The 16,766-nt window shown below is 55.4% G+C and overlaps 2 protein-coding genes across 6 annotated transcripts; both read right to left on the bottom strand.

Annotated features, from left to right (window-relative positions):
* Positions 1-140: 140 nt before the first annotated feature.
* Positions 141-8,118, bottom strand: PROCA1 (protein interacting with cyclin A1). 5 transcript variants are annotated; one of them, XM_025851428.2, is made up of 6 exons: positions 6,963-7,185; positions 3,973-4,109; positions 3,425-3,511; positions 1,374-1,509; positions 935-1,093; positions 141-844 (listed from the first exon to the last, which is right to left on the bottom strand). In XM_025851428.2, exons 2-6 carry the CDS (start codon positions 4,007-4,009, stop codon positions 190-192), a joined length of 1,074 nt encoding a protein of 357 aa, XP_025707213.1. In that variant the 5' UTR covers positions 4,010-4,109; positions 6,963-7,185; the 3' UTR covers positions 141-189. The 5 variants fall into 5 exon arrangements, with proteins under 5 accessions (XP_025707213.1, XP_025707209.1, XP_025707214.1 ...); XM_025851424.2 differs by lacking the exons at positions 3,973-4,109; positions 6,963-7,185 and adding an exon at positions 7,640-8,116; XM_025851429.2 differs by lacking the exon at positions 3,973-4,109 and having other exon boundaries at positions 6,963-7,182.
* A 3,160-nt stretch (positions 8,119-11,278) lies between these two features.
* RAB34 (RAB34, member RAS oncogene family) lies at positions 11,279-14,851 on the bottom strand. The gene is made up of 10 exons (XM_025851264.2): positions 14,665-14,851; positions 14,367-14,458; positions 13,012-13,077; positions 12,808-12,909; positions 12,637-12,701; positions 12,475-12,526; positions 12,203-12,284; positions 12,024-12,114; positions 11,784-11,891; positions 11,279-11,701 (listed from the first exon to the last, which is right to left on the bottom strand). The coding sequence occupies exons 1-10, from the start codon at positions 14,716-14,718 to the stop codon at positions 11,634-11,636; spliced, it is 780 nt and encodes a 259-aa protein (XP_025707049.1). The 5' UTR covers positions 14,719-14,851; the 3' UTR covers positions 11,279-11,633.
* Positions 14,852-16,766: the final 1,915 nt, after the last annotated feature.

Raw genomic sequence — 16,766 nt, 5'->3', positions numbered from 1 at the left:
TCCTGAAAGACAGATTACCCTTCAGAAAGTCCTGCAGCCCCCTGGCCCCTTGGCTCCAGCTACGCCCAGAGCCCACCCCCTTACCCCCCGCCCCCCCGCCCCAGGGACAGGTTGGAGGGAGAGAGAACAGCAGCAGGGGGTCTGCTACAGGCTTGATCGCATTTATTCTTCACCCTGGACGCCCTGGCCTCAACTGAGATTGGGGTTTGATGCTGGGGGAGATCTCCTCTTGACCTTCTTGACTGGTGAGGTCTTGGCCCCAGGTTTCTTAGTCTGGACCGTGTTCTTCTCTCTCTTCCTGGGCGACGAAGACTCCACGATATCCTCGCTGGAGGGCTCCTCCCGCCTGGGGTCCTTGTAACTGTCCTCGCTCTCCAGGTCCTCCGGGCTGTCTGGGCTGGACTCAGACATCCTGGTCAACTCTCTGGGGCTTACTGATCGGCTCAAGTCTGGAGGTAAAGATTCCGATTCCACCGGGCTTTTCTTTTTCATCAACTTGCCCTTCTTGACTTTTTTCTTCGGCTTTACCTTCTCCTCCGTCTCGTCTTCCTTGTCTTTGTCTTTTTCTTTTTTCTTCTTCACCTTCTTGATCACCTTGTTGCCCTGGGACTTCCCCGTGGGGCTCTCAGAGCGCCAGATGGTGACGGGAGCTGCTGAGTCTGGGCTACCTGGGACGGCGCCCGGGCCTGTGTCAGTGGGTGCGGCGGTGGCGGGCCCCACCTGGGTCGGAATGGGGGCCTGGCCTTCCTCCTCCTCCTCCTCTTCATTCAGGTCGTCTGCCACATAGTCATGGTGGACTGGATGATAGATCACTGCCACAGAGACAGGCCTGTAGCTGTTGCCCCTGGGAGGGAGGGGGACAGGGAGAGAGATTGACAGAGAGTGGGGGGGCCGGGGCCCCTTAGTGCCGCCCCGTCAGCCTGCCAGCACTCACCAGCCATACCAGAACCGCTCCACACACTCTTCCTCTGGGATGAGCTCAAAGCAAGGGGACTGGATGGCGTTGAAACATGTTGAGCCCTCATCTCGGGAGCAGGTTGGGCCCACATCTCGGGAGTTGTCGCTATTTGTCTTCTCTGGGCAATCCTTCAGCCTGCCACACAGAGGACTCAGCCTGGCGCCCATGCCTCCGTGACTCCCCCCCGGGACCCAGAGCGAGAAGCCCGGGGGACAGCTGGCCTCTGCTGGACTCAGCCCAGGCTGCCAAAAGACCTCCTCCCCATGGCTCTGGAGCACAGCCTGGTTTACAAAGCTGGGGCCGGGCTAGCAGTGCCAGGGCAAAGCTGAAGGGGGAAGCACAGGGAAATCATGGGCCTAGCTCTGCCCAGCACTCTCTCCTGGGCTGCGGGTCTCCCAAGGAGGAGGGCCCTTACCTAGAAGCACAGTCACGGTGGCTGACGGAGTGCAGGTGCAGGTTGTGGTGGCCACAGTCCGAGGTGAAGGGGTGGATGATGTGCCCAGTGCACTGCTTGTGTTTCCAGCAGCACCTGTCCGGGTCCTTGAATTCACCTGGGGTGGCGACAGCGGCACACCTCTGGGTCTCCCCTCCCAGAGCTCAATCTAAAGGCTTCGCCAAATTCAGCTGCTGCCACCCACCCTCCCCTTCCCCGGCAGCTTTCTAGGCAGCTTTCTACTTCAGAGTGGTAACCACCCGGTAGGAACCCAGCACTCCCCTTTCCCCTCAGGTCCCCTGCACAAATCCTCCCCCACGCTCTCCCAGGAAAATGTCTCAGCGAGTCCCCTTTGCTGCCCCATGACACCTGCCTCTTCCACTCCCTGCCTCCTGCCGAACCTGCTGGGGCCCTCCACAGGCTGCCCGGGGAGGCGAAGCGGGCCGTGGAGCCACGTGACCGACAGGAGCACCAGTTCAGAGCCCCCCGCGCCCCCCCCCCCCCCCCCCGCCCCGCCCCGGCCCGGGGGGCCCCGTCCCCCCCCCCCCCCCCCCCGCGGCTCCCCCCCCCCCCCCCCCCCCCCCCCACCTCCTGCCCTGCACAGGCCAGGAGGCCCATGTCCCTACCACTCAGCCTCAGGGTCACCACGGCCCCGGGCCCTGCTGTGGCCTGGAGGGGAGATAAGGTCGGGCCCCTCAGCTTCTCCACCTGACTCTGGCGCTTGCTTTCCCCTCCTCTTCTCCAAGATCCTCCTCCCTTCTGACACCTTCCTCCCTTTCTCACTTCCCTCCCATTCCCCATGCTCACTCTTTGCTCCACACTCATCAAGGCCCCGTTGCCCATCCCATCTCCTTAGGGCCACAGACTTGAAGGACCAGCCCCCACCCCGAGCCCGGCCACCCGTTGGAGGCAGCACAGGTACCATGCACACAGTGGAGAAGCCGCTGGGGTAAGGATTTGGCATTTGGGGAAAGCCCTGGAGAAAGGCTCTACCCCCGCCGCCTCCCCTCTGACCCTGCCCAAGGCTCCAGTCTACCAGCGGCTCTCCCTCGGGCCGCCATCTAAAAGGTGAGCCTGTGAAGTGACTCCGTGTGACCAAGGTCTCACATACAAGGACATAGAGAACAAGGCGCCTTCTTGCAGATCCCCCCTTGGACTCCAGCTCCACCCACCCCTGCAGGAAGAAGTGAGCTGGCACTGATGAGTTCCAGCCTGGTCTGGGGCACTACGGCTGCCTTCCTCCCTCCAGACAGGCCAGGAGGACTGAGCCTTTACCCAGCCTCTACGAGGGTGGAACTGGGACAAGACCTCACACTGGCCACGCCCCAGGAGGTAACTCAGGCTGGGGGTGTGTTAGTCCAAGTGGCCTTGAAAGTACTTGAGAGATGAGGGGACAACAGCTTGGTATGAGCTTTGCACCACATTCCTCCTCCTTTCCCTTCCCCCCACCAAGGCCGTGAGGGCCCTGGGTCCCCCATCCACCCCTGACCACTTGGTGGGCCTCCCTTTGCTGCTTCTCTGCCCGTGCCCCCTTTCCATCCTGGGGGGGAATAAGGCATGTGAGGCCGGACCTTGGATCACCACTGCCACCACCTTCTTCAGCTGCTGAACTGGGGGCAAGGGGCAGCAGAGTGGCACGTGCCCTGTACTAGACATCAGACCGGCCTGAGTACAAGTCTTGGCTCTGTCACTTACTAGCTGGGCATCCCAGGGCAAGTTACTTCTCTGAGCCTTCATTTCCCTATCCATAAAATGGGGATGGCAGTAATACGTATTTTGCAGGATTATTGAGAGGGCTCAGTTTATATGTCAAAGAAATCTGTGCCCCTAAAGTGCTAGGCCAAAGATGGGGGTGATTGTGGCCTCGGGGAATGGGGAATGAGCCCTCCCAGCCTGGGCCTGGCAGGAGTAGGGGATGGGCTGGGGCTGGGGCAGCTGGGTAACCTGTTCAGGACCAAACACTTCCCTCCCTCCTGCCTGCCACCAAGTGTCAAGTTTTCCCAAGTGAGGGGGGTGGGGAACCCCAGACCCACCTTCAGAGGAGAAGGTAGATGCTTCGGTGCTAGATGGCACACCAGCCAGCCGATGTCCTCTCCCCCAGCCGGGTAACCTGTTTACGTCTGAGAGAGTACAGAGTGGCGGCCGCGGCAGCCCCCTCCCCATGCCATTCGTGCCTCAAACATTCCCTGACAAGCTCCACCCACGCCCTGGAGATGCGGGGAAATTAAAAAAAAAAAAAAAACCAACAGCCCCTGTTCTCAAGGAGAGGAGAGGGACACAGAAGACGAACAGTTCAGGGCAGCGGCACGATGCAGACACTGATGGGAAGGGAGGAGGTGGGCGGAAGGCCTGTGGGAGCAGAGAACAAGAGCAGCAGGGCTGGGGGTGGGAGGTGATGAGGAAGACTTCCTGGAAGAAGCATAAGAGGAGCGGAGTCTGGAGTAACGAATGGGAGTGAGCCAGAACCTAGGCAAGGAGGGACAGTTCCAGGAATTCCCAGGGCGTGTGGAGGCTGGTCAGACAGTGTCCCTCGGCTGGGGCCACAGCTCCATCAGCAACAAAGGCAGAATCTGCCACTTGCCTTGCTTTCCCCCAATTAGCTTTGTCCTTTGAGGCATCAGAGCTGAGTCCTGCTCCTTGAGCTGATTGCGTGGGGGACTTTAGCAGGGCCTTCGGTGGCACTTGATCATCTTTCTACAGGTCCCTGGTCAGCTCCTTCTATTTTCCACAGCTCAGTAAGTACCCAAAATGTATTTAATGAATGAATGAATGAAACTTCCAGCACCTTCCTGGAAGTTCCTGCCCTGCTGCTGTTCCCCTCAGCTCATTGCACCAGCATTACCTGAGGCTGCTCCCACCCTCATCAACTGTCCTCCAGCCTGGGGAAGTATCCCTCCACCTTCCTCCTGCCCAAAGCACCTGAATTCTAGGTCTCAGCCAGAATTTCCACCTCTTCACTGTTTTTGTTTTTTTCTTACAGGCAATGAATATCTTTAAACAAAACACTCTATAAACCCCGTTTCTCCCTCTACCACTGCATATCCCACCTCTCTTCCTTTTCAATCCAGGTTTATTCACTCCTTCATTTAACAGACATGTTAGCTTCACTAGGCACCAGTGAAGGAGGCCCAGTCCCTATCTTCAGTGAGCTCAGAGTCTCCACCTCTCTTCCATGCCAGCCACATACAACATGGCAGCTACTGGGCCCTTCCATCAAAAAAGCCCAGGCAAAGGCCACCAACGATTTCCTTTTTTTTTTCTTTTTTCTTTTTTTAATTATTTTTTTAAAGTAATCTCTATGTCCAACATGGGGCTCGAACTCACAACCCCGAGATCAAGAGTCCCATGCTCTATGGACTGAGCCAGCCAGGTGCCCTCCCCCCACCAACGATTTCCTAATAGCTAAACCCAGTGGCCTTCTTTTCGTCTCATCTCACCTGACACTGTTGACCAATCAATCTCTTTTCTCCTGCAAACTGTTCTTCTGACTCCCATGACAGGCCTCTCTCATCTCATCTGCCTTCCTTCTCTGACTAGCTGTTTAGTTCTTTCCTGACTTCTTTGTGGTTTCCTTTTCCTCTGCTGCACCCCTCAAATTGGTGGTTACCAGGGTTCTGTGTTTGACCTCCTTCTCAAAGACTCTATAGCCTTCTCTTGGATAATGTCATCCACTTACATGGTTTCAACATCCACCGAAAAAATGACAAAAATCAGGGTCTCCAATCCAGACTGCTTTCCTGAGCACCGTCTATATCCTCTTGGACTTTCCCAAAACATCTTAGACCAGCATGTCCCACACAAGCCTATCATCTTCTCCTCACCCTCCATAAACCATCTCCTCTTGTCTCTTCCATTTCAGAGAGGAACAGACACACCTCAGCTAGAAATCTAGGAATCATTCTTTCCTTCACCTCTACACCAACTTGATGACCAAGTCTTGCCATGCCTACCTGCCCCCCACACCTGCCTCTCTCCCGGTTCAGACCTCCATGATCCCTAAAACCGCTGCAGGAGCCTCCTACCTGGCCTCCCTGCCTTCTGTTTCACTACCCTCATGCAGTCTTCACAATGCAGCCAAACTGAGTTTTCTAGAATACCAAGTGGTCTACCACATTCCTTCTGTTCAACAGCCATCCACTGCCTTCAGGATGAAGTGAAACTCCTTATCATGATATAACTGACCCCCCAGGCCCCAGGCCCTGGTTCCTTCCTCAGTTATACGTTTCTCCCATGCATTCATCCTTCTTCCCACCCCTCGCTTCTCCATTCCTTCTCTCCTGCCTCTCCCTCCCCAGAAATACCTGTTCATCTTGGAAAGAACAATGTTATCTACCCAAGTAGAATTGGTCACACATGTCTTGTGCCCCTTTACCCTCCCGTGGTACTTCATGCACTTACTCTATGGCAACATGTGAACAAGGCCCATATTTTATCTGCCTTTGTATCTGCGAGTCCTGGGACATGAAAAGTGCCCAGTAAATGTTGGTTGGTTGAATGGCTACATGAGTAGAATAAAACAAACCCTCTATTGGAATCACAAAGAAGCTATAGCGTTAGAGATTCTGCCCAGGGTTCAAAGCAGGAGACTTTTCTAGAAGAAGAAAATTGACCCAGGATGAGCATCTTCCCAACATTAGGTACTGTGCTGGGCTTTTAAAATATGCCTTTGATTCGAAATCCTCACCACAATCCATTCTATCGATGGGGGCTCAGAGACTCAGGATAAAAAACCTGTCCAAAGACACAAGTTAATGGGGCACCTGGGTGGCTCAGTCGTTAAGCATCTGCCTTCGGCTCAGGTCATGATCCCAGGGTCCTGGGATCAAGCTCCGCATCGGGCTCCCCGCTCGGCGGGAAGCCTGCTCCTCCCTCTCCCACTCCCCCTGCTTGTGTTCCCTCTCTCGCTGTCTCTGTCAAATAAATAAATAAAATCTTAAAAAAAAAAAGTAAAGACACAAGTTAATAGATGGTAGAGGTGGGAGTCAAACCCAATCTTCCTGGCTCTGTATGAGCTGTTCCCGTGCTCTTTCGGCCCTATCTACTTGGGCTTCCTATCCAAAACCCAACCTGCTGTCACTTCCCTACTGCACCTGCTTTTCAGCTCCAACACAGCCAATTCTTCATCCTCTGGTTTGACTCAATCCTGACTTCACAACCTCCCAGATCCAGCCTGGACCCTGAGGGTCAGGATTCAAGCTCTACTTCATCCGACTCCATTGTTCTTGCTCTCTCCGGAGTCACCGTGAAGGCAGCTTGTAGAGAGTCAGCTGATTAACTCCTCTCAAATCCCCAAGAAGCCCTAACAATCGCAACTCTGTTTGCCAAGGGGTGGGGTTTAGTAACTCTCCTCAGATCTGAGGCAGGTAATCCGCTCTCTACTTTCACAGGCAGAAGGAGAGCTCCTACTGGAACAGCAGTGCAGCGCTCCTGCAGCCGAAGTAATTGTGGCTGGACACAGGCGGACTTGATAATGAAATGAGGAGAGTGACAGCTTGAAAGGAAGAGGGAGGCTGGTGGTCTTTTTCTTGGAGGGGCATTCAACGAGGCGCAGGGCCCTAACTCAAAACTCACAGGTGATGCTCATTTGTACAGAAAGCTCCCAGTCCTGCGGGCTGAGGAGCTCCCCCCGCCCTTGTGGCACAGGTGGCGGGCTTCCAGGTTGGGCACCAAAGCAGATGAATGGGGGAGGAAAGGAGGGGAAAGGGAGAAAGGAAGGGAAGTAGGGAGAAGGGGGGAGAAGGGGGGAGCAAGGCAGTGCAGTGTGCACGCGTCTCTTGGGAAATGCCGCTCTCGCCCCGCCCACACATGGCGGTGATTGTGATGTCACGCGTGGAACCTCCAGACTCCTTCCTCCCCTCAGAGTCGGTGGAGCCGCCCTCCCCAGCCTAGCAACTGGGTGGGTGCTGGACCAGGCGCTCCAGCCAGGCCCCGCATTTCTCAGGCGGCGGCCGGGGCTCCTGAGGCAACACGGCAACGCCTTCCAGCCCTATAAACCAGAGATTGGCAGCTCCGGCTCCAGCCGGACTGGCTCCGCCGGACCCGCAGGCACTCTCCAGGGCCTCAGGACCCCAGTCCTCAGTCATTGGTCCACGGCTCGGCGTGAGCCCGCCCCCAGGCCCTAACTCCGCCCCAGTCCAGCCCCTAGCCCCGCCTCCTTCGCCCGGCTCGTCCCAGTTCTAAACCCTCCTTGGGTGCCACGCCCCAAGATCGAAACCCACCCCCAAACTCCTGCCCCGCCCCCTCTTTACCAGTGCTGCTCTCATCCCAGATGCTGGCATTGTCCTCAGTCTTTTCCTTAGTCCACCTCTCAATCCTCAGTGTCGTCCTGACCCACATCGCTCTCAGCCCAGTTCTCGTCTCTACAAGACTCTTCCTCGCATTAGTCCAATCCTGAACCTCAGCTTGGTCGAGCCAACCGTAAACCCCAATCTCAGCTTCGCCCCAATCCAGCCTTTAACTTCGCCTCATGCTTGCCCAGTCCCTCCCTCCACCTTCCCCTGGCTCTGCGTTGTCTTAGCCCAAATCTAAGCTTCAGCCGCGCTCTTCATCCGGGGCCTCCCAGCTCCTTCCAGGCCCCTCTTTGTCCCACCTTTAACCTTAGTACCACCTCTTTATCTCAGGCCTAAACCTTAGCTCGGCCGCTCAGGCCCAGCCCTCAGTCCCATCCCTAGTTCCTCTCCAGACCTACTCCCAGCTCTTAGTCCTACCCCCAGACCTTAGCCCCCCCCCCACCCCGTTCTTAGCCCCGCCCCAGCCATTCTCTCAACCTCCAACTTCCGCCGCAATCCAGCCCCTCCCAAGCCTTCGGAACCCAGCCGCGGTGCTAGAGCCCCGCCCGCCTCCCCGCAGCCAACCCGGCTTCTCCGAGCTCCCTCTCGCTCTGGAGCGGGACCGTGTCTGGCTCGCTCGCGTTCGCGCGTGTTCTCTCTTTCTGCCCTCAGGCCCCTCCACAGGAGCCCAAGGCCCAGTTCTCAAGATGAGGACTTGGTGTCGGCTCCCAGCCCCTCGTGGTGCCCACCCCCAAGCCCCCTTCCCGCGTTCCCTCCTAGCCCCCGCAAGCACCCGGTCCCAGAGAAAATACTACCCAATAAAGATGGCAACATAGAGCCAGGGTCTCGGTTAGTGTTCCCCCAAACAGTTATTAAAATCATGAAGGTTTCTGAGCTCTTCCTATGTGTGTTAGTGCTTTATCTTATTTCATTCACGCAACCACACGTGTCTCCATAGGCTTGCCTGTGACGCGGAGCAGGGCCGCGGCATTCATAGTAAGTAACGTACTACACACACCCCTCACACCCTTAAATACAGCATATACACTGCACGCGCATCGATCACACACGTTGCATACATAAAAAATCTCCTCACACACGGACTACTGCGATATGCACACATGAACATGCCCCTTGCAGATATCACCCAGAAAACCAAACCACACCCCTGATCCCCACACCCGATGCAGCACAAACATGCCACAGCAGCTCTTTGGTGCAGGTTTCTCTCTCTCTCTCTCTCTCTCTCTCTCTCTCACACACACACACACACACACACACACACACACTTACAGGCTCTGCACAAGAAGAGGGGTGAGGAGCACAGTCCTGTGAGGGAAGAGACATGGAAAAAACAACCCCAGGGAGTGTGAAAAAGTGTTAGAGCCGTACCACCCACACTCCACACATCACTCCCCTCAAATCCTCTTGTCACTAGGCCCCTAAGCCAGGATATGCTTCAACAGATGGAAAAAAGAGGAAAGGATGATGTTTAAACTGTTTTCTCCAGTCATCCAGGGCCTCTCCTGCAGCTGCTGCTGTCTGTGCAGTCCCAGCCTTTACCTTCCTCCAGGCCCAGTAGACTGAGCAGATAGGGCCACTACCCAGGCGTCCCTTCTCACCTTAGCTCCAGACAGCTCTAAGAACAGCAGGAAAGTTGAAGCCAGGAGAGGAGTAGGCAGAAAAGCCAGCCCTTCCAGGACAGTGGTTTGGTGAGAATGGTACCAGGCATGTGGACAGAGCACTTGCGGACTGGGAGCCTGGGTCTGTGTTCTAATCTTGACCCTCCATGGCCTCTCAGGATGACACCTGAGGCCACAGGTGTCCCACCATTGTTGGTCCAGATGTCTGAGATACTTCCAGCCAATCTCACTCTGGGTCAGATGTCGAAAGGGAGCCAGGTTCTTCGCCACTCTTCCCTCCAATCAGTTTTAATAGTTTAGGGTTTTGTTTGTTTTTTTTTTAATATTTTATTTATTTATTTATTTGAGAGAGAATGAGAGATAGAGAGCATGAGAGGGGGGAGGGTCAGAGGGAGAAGCAGACTCCCCGCCCAGCAGGGAGCCCGATGCGGGACTCGATCCCGGGACTCCAGGACCATGACCCTGAGCTGAAGGCAGTCGCCCAACCAACTGAGCCACCCAGGCGCCCAATAGTTAAGGTTTTGGAGCTCTTCCAGTGTGTGTTAGTGTTTTACCTTATTTCATCCATGAAACCTCATCAGTATTATCAGCCTGATTTTACAGATGAGGAAACTGAGACACAGAGGATAAGTGATTTGCCCGGGAGTCTGAGAGCTCTTTCCTTTAGTTCCTTATCCCCAACTGTGTCCCACTTGGTGCTTATTCCCAAATTTTTACCACTGGATAATTTTCTTTTTTTTCACTCCCTTCCTGCCTTCGCTTTAAAAAATACTTCTCTTTGGGGCGCCTGGGTGGCTCATTTGGTTGAGCGTCTGACCCTTGATTTCAGCTCAGGTCATGATCTCAGGGTCCTGCAATGGAGCCCCAGCTGGGCTCCCTGCTCAGTGGGGAGTCTGCTTCTCCCTCTCCCTCTGCCCCTCTAACTGCCTGTGCATGTGTACTCACTCTCTCTAAAATAAATGGATAAATTTTGAAAATAAATAAATAAAACTTCTCTGAGGAGAACACAGTGAGAAGTGATTGAAGAGGAACAGTGAGGACTCAAATGGGGGACCTCCTGACTCAGAGCATGTCTTTTTCTTTTTGAAGAGGGAAAAAGGTATGCTGGTTTTTTTCTCTTCTTTTTCTTTTTTTCTTTTTTAAAGTAAGCTCTAGGCCTACCTAACATGGGGTTTGAACTCACGATCGTGAGATCAAGAGTCACATGCTCTACCTAGTGAGCCAGCCAGGTGCCCCTATGCTGTTTGTTTGTTTTATTTAGTTAATCAGGTTTTAAAATGTAAAAAGACACTACTCATAAATTTATGCTTATATCACTAATAATGTTAAATAGATATTAGATAGCACACTTTTTTTTTAAGACTTTATTTATTTGTCAGAGAGAGAGAGAGCAAGCAAGCAAGCACAAGCAGGGGGAGCGGCAGGCAGAGGGAGAAGCAGGCTCTCCACCAAGCAAGGAGCCCGATTCAGGACTCGATCCCAGGACCCTGGGATCATGACCTGAACCGAAGGCAGATGCTTAACCAACTGAGCCACCCAGGCGTCCCTAGGTAACATATCTTCTGAGTAAGAGCCAAACCCCTACCCGCCCTGGGCCTTCTGGTCAACCCAAAGAGCATCCAAAACTCAATCACTTCTTACTGTGTTCTCCTCGGAGAAGTATTTTTTTAAAGGGAAAGCAGGAAGGGGGTGAAAAAAAGAAAACAATTATCCAGTGGTAGAAATTTGGGAATAAGCACCAAGTAGGGGGGACACAGTTGGGGATGAGGAACCAAAGGAAAGAGCTCTGAAAGCCAACCACTTAGAGTCCAGTACAGCCCTCCAAAATGTGGTTCCTCAGCTCCTAGCCTGTCTAGATCCTGCCCAGGGGCCAGGGATGGCCAGAATCCAGCAGGAAGCTCCAGTCCCAAGATAGCCATCCAGCCCTGCCCATTCCGCCTCCCTCATCCCCAACAAAGGACTCCAGTCCCCAAACTGCTAATAACAGAGATTTTAATGCATAAGGCACAGTGTGAGGCTGGGATCATTAAGCATCCTCATACTCAAAAGGGCCCAGCAGGCTAAGCAAAAGCAGCAGGGATTACCTCTCCACTGCTGGGCACCCTGGAGAGCCCCCCAAAGGAGGGGGGAGACATCTAGTCTTTGGCACGGTGCCCGGGGCAGGGAGCGACTAGCATGGTCCCCGCTACCCCTCCAGGGGTACTGCCACCAAGGGGCAGCTCTTTGGTCTGGAAAAACAATCAGTGCAAATGTCCAGGGTCGAGCTCTAGGGCAGTCAAGGTGGCACAGTGCACCAGGGCTGGGCAGGCTCTGGACAGCCCCCTTACCGCTCACGGGCAACACGTGGGCTTCTTCTTGCTGGTAGTTAGGTAGAGGTTGCTGTCCTCACTATGGATGCCTGAAGAAGGCCGGGAAATATGTGAAGTGGGGATCAGAGGTTCCCCGTGCTCTCTGCCACCCCCATCCAGGCAGGCACTCACGGACAACATCCCCAATGCGCCGGGCCCCCGATTTCTCCAGCTCAGCCAGCACGTTGGCTTCAAAGGTCAGTGCCGCCACACGGAAGAAGAATTCCCGGACATTTTCACCTGATGCATGGGGCAGATGGGTGCTCAGGGGCCGTTCCAGGCCTCGAGTCACTAGGCACAGTTGAAAGGGCAGGAATGAGAGGCCAGGTGGACAGGAGCGCCACAGCAGAAGACCTGAAGCCTCTGACTCACCAGTGAGAGATGAGACCGCCCAGTACTCAGCCTTCATCTCTTGGGCCACCTTGAGTGCATCTTTCTCCATCAGCACATACTGAGCAGGAGTCTGAGGGAAGGTCAGAGTCAGATGGCAAGGGGGGGGCGGGGTCCCCTGACCGGGCTGGAAGCCGCTCCTCCCCTACTGACACACTCACACTCAAGTCCTTCTTGGAACCCACAAGGAAGAGAAGCACACTGGACGGGTCATTCTCCTTGAGTGCATCAGCGAGCCATTGTCTGCCACAGAGGGTAGACAATCAAGGATGAGCGAGCTGGAGAGGCTTCTCCCGGTGGCACTCATATGCCCATCACACTCTCCCTGGTCCTCGATGCATTCTTTTCCTTCTCTACTAATGCTCCTGACCACCCCTCTTTTCTCAACCCTCTCTTCCTGGAGCCCCCACTGTAGCTCAGCATCCCCACATACTTGGTATGTTCCAAGGAGGCCACATCATTCAGGTTGAAGACAATGATGATGGCTGGAAAAGCGGCAAAGACAACTGACATTACCAGCTCATTTCCCAAATCCCCCCAGCCCTAGATTAGAGGCCAGGAACACCCGCCTGCCCCACTTCACTGAGGCCCTTACCTTGAGCTCCTCGGTAATAGGTTGATGCAATGCACTTGAACCTCTCCTGTCCAGCGGTATCCCAGCTGGGAGGAAGGAGGGGGTACAACACAGGTATGTGGGAGGGAGGCGTGAGGTGGGGTTCAGGTGCTGGGGGAAGGAAGGGCTGGGAGGTGTGGAGGAGGCACTCACAGCTGCAGACTGAAGGGGACGCCCAGCACCTCAAATCGTTCCATCTCAAAGTCCACTCCAATGGTGGCCTTGTAATTCTTATCAAAAGTATCTTTGCAGAACCTGAGGGAGCACGAGATGCTCTGGCCCTGAGCCCAGCCCACCTGGCTAGGTCTGGCCAAACCCTGCCCGGCCCAATCCAGCTCAACTAGAGCACCTTCTTACCTGTTAATGAGACAAGTCTTCCCCACTGACAGATCCCCCACCACAATGACTTTGGAGATCTTAAATCTGTAGGACACACAAAAGGGGGCAGGAGAAGTGAGCACTAGCTCTTGCAGCCTAGGGAGTCTCAATGTTCCCTACTAAGTCTATAAAGTTAGCTGCACCAAGGCTGAGGTTACCATAGACATGAGGCCTCCCAGGCAGCTTGCCTGGACACATATGCTTCCAGAAGAGCGTTTTGTGGTTCAACATCAGAGAGACAGGAATTTGAATCCCAGTTCTTACATCTACTAGCTGTGTGACTTAGGACAAATTACTTAGCCTCTCTGAGCCTCAGTTTCAACATTTGTTAAGTGGAGATTGAGTATATACTCTACTGGGTTGTTGTGAAGGTTTTTTGGGGTTTTTTTTTAAGATTTTATTTATTTCTTTGACAAAGAGAGACACATCGAGAGACGGAACACAAGCAGAGGGAGCGGGAGAGGGAGAAGCAGGCTTTCCACAGAGCAGGGAGCCCGATGCGAGGTTCGATCCCAGGACCCTGAGATCATGACCTGAGCCAAAGGCAGACGCTTAACGACTGAGCCACCCAGGCGCCCCTGTCGTGAAGGTTAAAATTAGATAAATGTCCGGGGTGCCTGGGTGGCTCAGTCGTTGGATGTCTGCCTTCGGCTCAGGTCATGACCCCAGCGTCCTGGGATCGAGCCCCCTATTGGGCTCCCTGCTCAGCCGGAAGCCTGCTTCTCCCTCTCCCGCTCCCCCTGCTTGTGTTCCCTCTCTTGCTGTGTCGCTCTCTGTCAAATAAATAAAGCCTTTTTTAAAAAAATGAGATAAATGTCCTATAATCTGAGATAAAGGTATTCCTCTCTTCACTCTCCCCACACACATTTCAAACATCTCTGAAATCAGGATACATCTTAAAAGTGATGGTGTTTTCCATTTAATAAAAGACAGTAATAGTAACCAACACACTGCCTGGTACACAGTAAACACTCAGTTAATGGCACGCCAATGTTATCAGTACTACCTTCTTTCACCCATAACAGGACACAACCCTACAGGCACAGCCCCCTGCCCTGGGGCTCAAATGGATGGTATATGGGAAGGTGAGCTGGTGACCACCCTCTCCTGTTGAGTACCCTCTCTGTGTCAGGAAGTGAACTGCCGCCTCTCTACCCCACCCCATTTCATAGGACTCATCACAACCTTGCTGGGAAGAAAAGGGAGAACCCCCGAGTGTAAAAAAGGTGGAATTACCATATAACTGGTAGAGGCTGAAACGGAGCCCCAGGGGGTGTGTGTATACCCTAGCTTTGATTGAGACTTCCTTTCTTCGTTAAGGATGTCTAACTCACCCCACGGTGCCTGTCCGGTGCTCCTGGCAAGCGCAGGTGACGCGGGGGTGGAAGTCTTTGTGCACGTGCAAAGCGGCCTCCTTCCTCAGGCACTGAGGAATAGAAGAGAATGGGACTCACCCACTCCTGGCCCACGTCCCGCAGCCAAGCTGCCCTGGGCGGGGGTAGGGGACCACCCAGAAGCAGCAGACCTAGCTGGGCGGCAGGGTTGGGCCCAAGCCTCTAACTGATCTGGTACCGCCTCCTCCCCGCCCACACCCCACCCCAGCCAGAAGCCCGACGTGGCCCTGGCGCCTACCTGGGGCAGCTCCGCCAGGACGCGGTCCCTCCGCACCGGCGCCAGAATGTTCATCTCGCCTGCGGCCTTGCGGGGAGCCCCGAGAAGGCGCGGGGGCCTGATCCGCCCCAGCGACCCGGGCCCGTGGAGACCCGACAATCACCCGCGACCGGGGTGTCCCGACTATAACTCTGGGCCACGGGGAGCCTACGGGAGCCCGCGGCCTTGGGGACGCTACGACAACAGCAGGCCACGGGGATGAGACGATCATCCGGGGCCGGGGCGAACCCACAATCACCCGGGCCCGAGGCGTCCCGACGACGACTCGGGGGCGGGGAGACTCCTCCGCCTCCAAATGGGGGCGGGGAGTCCCGTCCGGGGGGGCCCGGGCCCGCGCAGACCCCACAATAACTCGGGGCCGGATAGTTCCTACAATGACTCGGGGCCGCGGTGACCCGACGACAGCTCGGGGTTGAGGCGGCCCTACCATAACAGAGCCGCCCGGGGGCGCGGTGCGGCCCCGCCGCACGGGGTCAGTGTGGGCAGGGATGGCGCTGCAAGGCCTGCGGCCTGCTGGAGGGGGCCAGGGGCCCAGTCCGCTGCAGGGCCCGGCGTCCCACTCCGCTCTCCCTTCGCGAGCGCTGTAACATGATCCCCGGAAATTCCTGGAGAAGGGCCGCCCCCTGCCCCTCTCCCGGCAGCTCCCGGCCTCGCAGCCTGTCCCAGCCTCCCCCTCCTCTCCTCCCCACTGCGCTTCCCCAGCTCTGGGTACCCTGCCAGACGCCTCACGGGCACCAGGACCGCCTCCACCCAGGCTGGAACCCGCCCAGATCAAAGTCCCCCAGGTCGCTCTTCCCTGCGCCTCTGGGCCGGCCTCCGGCTCCAAGCGGACCCTTACCCAGTCAAATTGGTGATGGAGAATCGGTGATTGCTGCGCAGTATCTGGCTGGGCCAGGAACCGGCGGGGAGGGGAAAGGAGGAGAGAAGGGGCCCAAGGAGAGGCGGCGCTTCCTCAACTCCAGACCCAGGACGTGACTCATAGAGTCTGCCCCCGCTCGCCCTTCTGCCCGGGATGGAGTGGGGTGGGGGAGAGCCGACAGGGGATGCCAGGGTCGGAATGGGATGCCCACCGAGGAAAGAGATGTCCAAAGTCTGGGGTGTCTTCCTTCAAGGCTCCCGTGTAGGCTGAAGGGTGGGAGGCTGAAGACCAACCTGCCTCCCTCAATGGAGTCTAAAGAAGGACTAGGTGGATCTGAAACTTCGCCCTTTAGGTAGGTCGCTGCTCCGGGACTAGGGGCCTCCGCCCTGGTACCAGCGTTCTGTCTCTGATCCCATTGGAATCTTACCCCCAAGGACACCTTTTCCATTTTGCAGTTCTGCAAGATAGGAGAGGAGTGTACCACACAATAATTCTCACCGTCAAAGGAGAGATCTGGTTCGAAAGAGGTGAGGAGGAAGATAGAAAGTGTAGGGTCACACAGACCCTCAGAAAAGCAAACCCAAGCTTTACCTGTTCTGTGTCGGGAACCGAATTCGAGGATGCAAACATGGCCTGGAGCAGGGAAGGGAAGACTACTTGAAGGGAGGGGACTGTGGGGCGCCTGGGTGGCTCAGTCGTTAAGCGTCTGCCTTCGGCTCAGGTCATGATCCCAGGGTCCTGGGATCGAGTCCCGCATCGGGCTCCCTGCTCCTTGGGAGCCTGCTTCTCCCTCTGCCTCTCTCTTTCTGTCTCTCATGAATGAATAAATAAATAAAACCCTGGGGGGGGGAAGGGAGGGGACGGTGAATGAAATTATTCACAAGAACTAGTGAGCCCTAGAGTATTATCAGGAAAACGCACGAAATCTGACAGTCACAGGTAAAGAGGGGGTAGATATGACCACCTTCTACAATACTTTTCTCCTCCCCTCTGCCTGACTTGACTTTTTCTGCCACCAAATCCCTGTGTTATTGATAAGCCACATCCCCCCACTCTGGACTAAATTTCCACAGAAGTTGTTAGAGGGACTTGGACCAGATAATTTCCTGAAGTTCGTTCTTTCTTTTTTTCTTTTTGAGAGAGAGAGAGCGAGCATAAGCAGGGGGAGGGGCAGAGCAAGAGGGAAAAGCAGCCTCCCCGCTGA

Source organism: Callorhinus ursinus, unplaced genomic scaffold, assembly GCF_003265705.2.
Source record: "Callorhinus ursinus isolate GAN/ISIS: 27379988/994484 unplaced genomic scaffold, GSC_fseal_2.0 scaffold34, whole genome shotgun sequence".
In the NCBI taxonomy this organism is placed as follows: Eukaryota; Metazoa; Chordata; class Mammalia; order Carnivora; family Otariidae; genus Callorhinus; species Callorhinus ursinus.
The sequence above is the reverse complement of the archived record's forward strand: the minus strand, read 5'-3'. Positions and strand labels throughout refer to the sequence as shown.